Source organism: Oncorhynchus tshawytscha, linkage group LG10, assembly GCF_018296145.1.
Source record: "Oncorhynchus tshawytscha isolate Ot180627B linkage group LG10, Otsh_v2.0, whole genome shotgun sequence".
Classification (NCBI taxonomy): Eukaryota; Metazoa; Chordata; class Actinopteri; order Salmoniformes; family Salmonidae; genus Oncorhynchus; species Oncorhynchus tshawytscha.
This window is the reverse complement of record NC_056438.1, coordinates 8,031,384-8,038,883: the sequence shown is the minus strand read 5'-3', so window position 1 is coordinate 8,038,883 and position 7,500 is coordinate 8,031,384. Positions and strand designations below refer to the sequence as shown.

Genomic DNA, 7,500 nt, shown 5'->3' with positions numbered 1-7,500 from the left:
CCTCCTGTCTTCCTATCCCCCTCCCCCTGTCTTCCTGTCCCCCTGTCCCTCCTGTCCCCTCCCCCCCCCCTGTCTTCCTATCCTCCTGTCCCCTCCCCCCTGTCCCCCTCCCCCTATCCCCCCCCCCTCCCCCCCCTGTCCCCCCCTCCCCCTGTCTTCCCCCTGTCTCCCCCCTCCCCCTGTCCCCCTCCCTCCTGTCCCCCTCCCCCTCCTATCCCCCTCCCCCTGTCTTCCTATCCCCCTCCCCCTGTCTGTCTTCCCCCTGTCCTCCTATCCCTCCCCCTGTCCTCCTATCCCTCCCCCTGTCCTCCTATCCCTCCCCCCTGTCCTCCTATCCCTCCCCCCCCTGTCCTCCTATCCCCCCCCCTCCTCCTATCCCCCTCCCCCTGTCCTCCTATCCCCTCCTATCCCCCTCCTGTCCTCTCCTCCCTCTCGTCCTCCCTCCTATCCCCCCCCGCCAGGTCCCCCTGTCCTCCTATCCCCCTCCCCCTGTCCTCCTATCCCCTGTAGTGATCCCCCCTCACCCCCTGTCCTCCTATCCCCCTCCCCCTGTAGTGTCCTCCTATCCCCCTGTCCCCCCTCTCCTGTCCTCCTATCCCCCTTTGTCTCCCCCTGTCCTCCTATCCCCCTCTCTCTCTGTCCTCCTATCCCCCCTGTCCTCCTATCCCCCTGTGTCCTCCTATCCCCCTCCCCCCTCATCCCTCTCCTCCCTCTCGTTGCCTGTAGCCTGATCTAGGTAGTAAATACACGGCCTGGTCCTCAGTGAGTACACTGATACAGAAAGACTTGGTCCTGAAGACACACAACCCCGCCAGGTAAACCACAAGATGATCACCTCCTCTTCTTTTTAAAACTCTCCATGTTCTTTCTACCTCGTTTGTTCCTCTTCATCTGTCACTTTGTATGTTACCCTGTAGTGATCTCTCTCTTTGTCCCTCACCCCCTCTCCTAGGTCTTCTCTGACTGAGCTTTGTCTGGTACCCTGTAGTGATCTCTTTCCATCTCTCTCTCTGTCCCTCATCCCCCTCTCCTAGGTATTCTCTGACTGAGCTTTGTCTGGTACCCTGTAGTGATCTCTCTCTGTCCTAGGTATTCTCTGACTGAGCTGGGTTTGGCCCTGGCAGAGAGACTAGAAGATGGAGAGAGAGAAGAAGAAGAGGACAGGAGGAGTGATGTGAGGGAAGAAGAGGAGGGAAGTGGGCCTGGCGTTGACCTTACTGCCGAGGAAGATGAGAAAAAGAAGAGAACAGAGTGAGTGAACGAGAGACACAAATTATGTTTTATCTTTGGTGTTTTGATGGTTTTGTTTGATAATTGTAGTAATGTATTTGACTAAGATTCGTTTCTCTATTTCTCTCGGCCTGTGGTAGGCCCATAGCGGGGCCTAACCCGGCAGCCTATGTTGCCCAGAGAGGGAGTGAGGTGCCTGGGGTACACTCTTCAGAAAAGCCCCAGGCTGCAGAGACAAAGACCAGGCCGGCTGGAGGCTGTCTGTACCCAGGCAGTTATGACATTGTGCTATGTGTGGACTTCATTGAGACTACTGGGTAAGAGGTCTGTCTGTGTGTGTGTGTGTGTGTCTGTCTGTGTGTCTGTCTGTGTGTGTGTGTGTGTGTGTGTGTCTGTCTGTGTGTCTGTGTGTCTGTCTGTGTGTCTGTCTGTGTGTCTGTCTGTGTGTCTGTCTGTGTGTCTGTCTGTGTGTCTGTCTGTGTGTCTGTCTGTGTGTCTGTCTGTGTGTCTGTCTGTGTGTCTGTCTGTGTCTGTCTGTGTGTCTGTCTGTGTGTCTGTCTGTGTGTCTGTCTGTGTCTGTCTGTGTGTCTGTCTGTGTGTCTGTCTGTGTGTCTGTCTGTCTGTGTGTGTCTGTCTGTGTGTGTCTGTCTGTGTGTCTGTGTGTGTGTGTCTGTGTGTGTCTGTCTGTGTGTCTGTCTGTGTGGTTGAGTTTGAGGTTTCTGTGTAGACACAACATGTATGTGCGCTAGTGGTGGGGGGAAATGGATAGTTACATATTGGGATTTTATTTTTGCGATAGTTGGCAGGTACCTGCACCAAATATCCAGTATTTTTCCTTCATAGTTCTCCATCTTTTTTAAAGAGGGAGACTATTTAGTTTTCAGGCCTTGTGTTTCCATGACTGATCAAAACTACTTTTCTAATGACTCTCTCTGTCTCAAGCAGACATATGGTGAGGAATATGTTGGGAACATCCAATAGCAAATAAAATCACAGTATCCAATCGCAATGCAGATAGAATCACGAGAATCACAATGCAGATAGAATCACGAGAATCACAATGCAGATAGAATCACGAGAATCACAATGCAGATAGAATCACAATGCAGATAGAATCACAATGCAGGTAGAATCACAATGCAGGTAGAATCACAATGCAGATAGAATCACAATGCAGGTAGAATCACAATGCAGGTAGAATCACAATGCAGATAGAATCACAATGCAGGTAGAATCACAATGCAGGTAGAATCACGAGAATCACAATGCAGATAGAATCACGAGAATCACAATGCAGGTAGAATCACAATGCAGGTAGAATCACAATGCAGATAGAATCACGAGAATCACAATGCAGATAGAATCACGAGAATCACAATGCAGATAGAATCACAATGCAGATAGAATCACAATGCAGGTAGAATCACAATGCAGGTAGAATCACAATGCAGATAGAATCACAATGCAGGTAGAATCACGAGAATCACAACGTGTGTCAGCACCTAATTGTCATGATAATATGTTATCGTGAGATCCTTGGTAATTCCCAGCCCTAGTGTGTGTTAATGCGTTCCTCGCGTGTGTGTGTGTGTGTGTGTGTGTGTGTGTGTGTAGGGGCAGCACGGCCTGTAAGCAGGAGCTGGTGAAGGAGCTGCAGAGGAACGGCGTAACCTTTGACGTCAGGAAGTTAAACGTAGGTGACTTCCTGTGGGTGGCCAAGGAGAGGGTCGCTCCCGTGTCAGGTAACACTGAGCTCGTCTGTTTCCCCCTGGGTACTAAAAGTCTGTCCCCCCCGGGTACTAAAAGTCTGTTCCCCCCGGGTACTAAAAGTCTGTTTTCCCCCTGGGTACTAAAAGTCTGTTTCCCCCCGGGTACTAAAAGTCTGTTTTCCCCCTGGGCACTAAAAGTCTGTTATCCCCCTGGGTACTAAAAGTCTGTTATCCCCCTGGGTACTAAAAGTCTGTTTTCCCCCCTGGGTACTAAAAGTCTGTTTTCCCCCTGGGCACTAAAAGTCTGTTTTCCCCCTGGGTACTAAAAGTCTGTTTTCCCCCTGGGTACTAAAAGTCTGTTCCCCCCCTGGGTACTAAGTCTTTTTTCCCCCTGAGTACTAAAAGTCTGTTTTCCCCCTGAGTACTAAAAGTCTGTTTTCCCCCTGGGTACTAAAAGTCTGTTTTCCCCCTGGGTACTAAAAGTCTGTCCCCCCCCCCCTGGGTACTAAAAGTCTGTTCCCCCCTGGGTACTAAAAGTCTGTTTTCCCCCTGAGTACTAAAAGTCTGTTTTCCCCCCTGAGTACTAAAAGTCTGTTTTCCCCCTGGGTACTAAAAGTCTGTTTTCCCCCTGGGTACTAAAAGTCTGTTTCCCCCCTGGGTACTAAAAGTCTGTTTTCCCCCTGGGTACTAAAAGTCTGTTTTCCCCCTGGGTACTAAAAGTCTGTTTCCCCCCTGGGTACTAAAAGTCTGTTTCCCCCCTGGGTACTAAAAGTCTGTTTCCCCCTGGGTACTAAAAGTCTGTTTTCCCCCTGAGTACTAAAAGTCTGTTTTCCCCCTGGGCACTAAAAGTCTGTTTCCCCCTGGGCACTAAAAGTCTGTTTCCCCCCTGGGTACTAAAAGTCTGTTTCCCCCCTGGGTACTAAAAGTCTGTTTCCCCCTGGGTACTAAAAGTCTGTTTTCCCCCCTGAGTACTAAAAGTCTGTTTTCCCCCTGGGTACTAAAAGTCTGTTTTCCCCCCTGGGTACTAAAAGTCTGTTTTCCCCCCTGGGTACTAAAAGTCTGTTTTCCCCCTGGGTACTAAAAGTCTGTTTCCCCCTGGGTACTAAAAGTCTGTTTTCCCCCTGGGTACTAAAAGTCTGTTTTCCCCCTGGGTACTAAAAGTCTGTTTTCCCCCTGGGTACTAAAAGTCTGTTTTCCCCCTGGGTACTAAAAGTCTGTTTTCCCCCCTGGGTACTAAAAGTCTGTTTTCCCCCTGGGTACTAAAAGTCTGTTTTCCCCCCCCCTGGGTACTAAAAGTCTGTTTTCCCCCTGGGTACTAAAAGTCTGTTTTCCCCCTGGGTACTAAAAGTCTGTTTTCCCCCTGGGTACTAAAAGTCTGTTTTCCCCCTGGGTACTAAAAGTCTGTTTTCCCCCTGGGTACTAAAAGTCTGTTTTCCCCCTGGGTACTAAAAGTCTGTTTTCCCCCTGGGTACTAAAAGTCTGTTTTCCCCCTGGGTACTAAAAGTCTGTTTCCCCCTGGGTACTAAAAGTCTGTTTCCCCCTGGGTACTAAAAGTCTGTTTTCCCCCTGGGTACTAAAAGTCTGTTTTCCCCCTGGGTACTAAAAGTCTGTTTTCCCCCTGGGTACTAAAAGTCTGTTTTCCCCCCTGGGTACTAAAAGTCTGTTTTCCCCCTGGGTACTAAAAGTCTGTTTTCCCCCCTGGGTACTAAAAGTCTGTTTTCCCCCTGGGTACTAAAAGTCTGTTTTCCCCCTGGGTACTAAAAGTCTGTTTTCCCCCTGGGTACTAAAAGTCTGTTTTCCCCCTGGGTACTAAAAGTCTGTTTTCCCCCTGGGTACTAAAAGTCTGTTTTCCCCCTGGGTACTAAAAGTCTGTTTTCCCCCTGGGTACTAAAAGTCTGTTTTCCCCCCTGGGTACTAAAAGTCTGTTTTCCCCCTGGGTACTAAAAGTCTGTTTTTCCCCCTGGGTACTAAAAGTCTGTTTCCCCCCTGGGTACTAAAAGTCTGTTTTCCCCCTGGGTACTAAAAGTCTGTTTTTCCCCCTGGGTACTAAAAGTCTGTTTCCCCCTGGGTACTAAAAGTCTGTTTTCCCCCTGAGTACTAAAAGTCTGTTTTCCCCCTGGGTACTAAAAGTCTGTTTCCCCCCCCTGGGTACTAAAAGTCTGTTTTCCCCCCCTGAGTACTAAAAGTCTGTTTTCCCCCCCTGGGTACTAAAAGTGAGGGCGTTATGAATGTCAACAGTAGACTGTATATCATGTTAATCCACTAGATGGCGACCTTGTAAAGGGCCGTGATTCACCGTTCTGACACTTTCCTCTGGACCTTATTGTCAAATACTTTAAATACTTTTTGACAGGTTCTTTTGAATATCCACTATTTTAATTTCAACCTACTCTCTCCCTTTCTCTCCCATCTCTCTCTCCCTTTCTCTCCCATCTCTCTCTCCCTTTCTCTCTCTCCCTTTCTCTCCCATCTCTCTCTTTCTCTCCCATCTTCTCTCCCATCTCTCTCTCCCCATTTCTCTCCCATCTCTCTCTCTCTCCCATCTCTCCCTTTCTCTCTCTCCCCTTTCTCTCCCATCTCTCTCTCTCCCATCTCTCTCTCCTCTCCCATTTCTCTCCCATCTCTCTCTCCCTTTCTCTCCCATCTCTCTCTCCCTTTCTCTCCCATCTCTCTCTCCCTTTCTCTCCCATCTCTCTCTCCCTTTCTCTCCCATCTCTCTCTCCCTTTCTCTCCCATTTCTCTCCCCCATCTTCTCTCTCCCCCTTTCTCTCCCATCTCTCCCCTCTCCCATCTCTCCCATCTCTCTCCCTTTCTTCTCTCCCATCTCTCTCTCCCTTCTCTCTCTCTCCCTCTCTCTCTCCCTTTCTCTCTCTCCCATCTCTCTCCCCTTTCTTTCTCTCCCATCTCTCTCTCCCTTTCTCTCCCATCTCTCTCTCCCTTTCTCTCTCCCTTTCTCTCCCATCTCTCTCTCCCTCTTTCTCTCTCCCCTCTCTCTCTCTCTTTCTCTCTCTCCCTCTCTCTCTCTTTCTCTCTCTCCCCATCTCTCTCTCTCTTTCTCTCTCCCATCTCTCTCCTTTCTCTCTCTCCCTCTCTCTCTCCCTTTCTCTCTCTTTCTCTCTCTTTCTCTCTCTCTCTCTCCCCATCTCTCTCTCTCTCTCTCTCTCTCCCCCCATCTCTCTCTCTCTTTCTCTCCCTTTCTCTCTCCCCCATCTCTCTCTCTCTCTCCCCATCTCTCTCTCTCTTTCTCTCTCTCCCCATCTCCCTTTCTCTCTCTTTCTCTCTCTCCCTTTCTCTCTCTCCCTTTCTCTCTCTCCCTTTCTCCCTTTCTCTCTCTCCCTCCCCCTCCAGGTCAGTTGCGTGCCCCTCCAAGTAGGGAGCTGGTCCTTGATTACATCATCGAGAGGAAGAGGATGGACGACTTGTGTGGTAGCATCATCGACGGACGATTCAGGGAACAGAAGGTGTGTGTGTGTGTGTGTGTGTGTGTGTGTGTGTGAGCGCAGGATTCATCAACATGAATTAGTTTTCATACATTTTATCCTCTCTCAGTTCCGTCTGAAGAGGTGTGGTCTACAGAAGCCCATCTACCTGGTGGAGGAGTGTGGTTCTGCTGCTGCTCACCTGAGTTTACCTGAGACCACGCTACAGCAGGCTATAGTTAATACACAGGTACACCTGAGACCACGCTACAGCAGGCTATAGTTAATACACAGGTACACCTGAGACCACGCTACAGCAGGCTATAGTTAATACACAGGTACACCTGAGACCACGCTACAGCAGGCTATAGACCAGGTACCCTGAGACCACGCTACAGCAGGCTATAGTTAATACACAGGTACACCTGAGACCACGCTACAGCAGGCTATAGTTAATACACAGGTACACTGAGACCACGCTACAGCAGGCTATAGTTAATACACAGGTACACCTGAGACCCTACAGCAGACTATAGTTAATACAACCTGAGACCCCCTACAGCAGGCTATAGTTAATACAACCTGAGACCCCCCTACAGCATACTATAGTTAATACACCCCCCCTACAGCAGGCTATAGTTAATACACAGGTACACCTGAGACCCTACAGCAGGCTATAGTTAATACACAGGTACACCTGAGACCCTACAGCAGACTATAGTTAATACAACCTGAGACCCCCTACAGCAGGCTATAGTTAATACAACCTGACACCCCCTACAGCAGGCTATAGTTAATACACAGGTACACCTGAGACCACGCTACAGCAGACTATAGTTAATACAACCTGAGACCCCCTACAGCAGGCTATAGTTAATACACAGGTACACCTGAGACCCTACAGCAGACTATAGTTAATACAACCTGAGACCCCCTACAGCAGACTATAGTTAATACACAGGTACACCTGAGACCCTACAGCAGACTATAGTTAATACAACCTGAGACCCCCTACAGCAGACTATAGTTAATACAACCTGAGACCCCCTACAGCAGACTATAGTTAATACAACCTGAGACCCCCCCCTACAGCAGACTATAGTTAATACAACCTGAGACCCCCTACAGCAGACTATAGTTAA

At 49.3% G+C, this 7,500-nt stretch overlaps 2 protein-coding genes across 2 annotated transcripts in view; one reads left to right on the top strand and one right to left on the bottom strand.

Moving 5' to 3' along the window:
* Positions 1-7,500, bottom strand: part of LOC112259691 (gastrula zinc finger protein XlCGF57.1) — a 1,127,091-nt gene that overhangs the window by 420,218 nt on the left and 699,373 nt on the right. The gene's annotated exons all lie outside the window — the stretch shown is intronic.
* The window catches only part of mus81 (MUS81 structure-specific endonuclease subunit), a 32,441-nt gene that overhangs the window by 5,267 nt on the left and 19,674 nt on the right, over positions 1-7,500 (top strand). Inside the window, 6 exon segments of the mRNA XM_042329405.1 lie at positions 727-815; positions 1,090-1,251; positions 1,371-1,547; positions 2,845-2,972; positions 6,288-6,400; positions 6,489-6,608. Of these exon segments, the coding sequence (XP_042185339.1) occupies positions 727-815; positions 1,090-1,251; positions 1,371-1,547; positions 2,845-2,972; positions 6,288-6,400; positions 6,489-6,608 (789 nt within the window).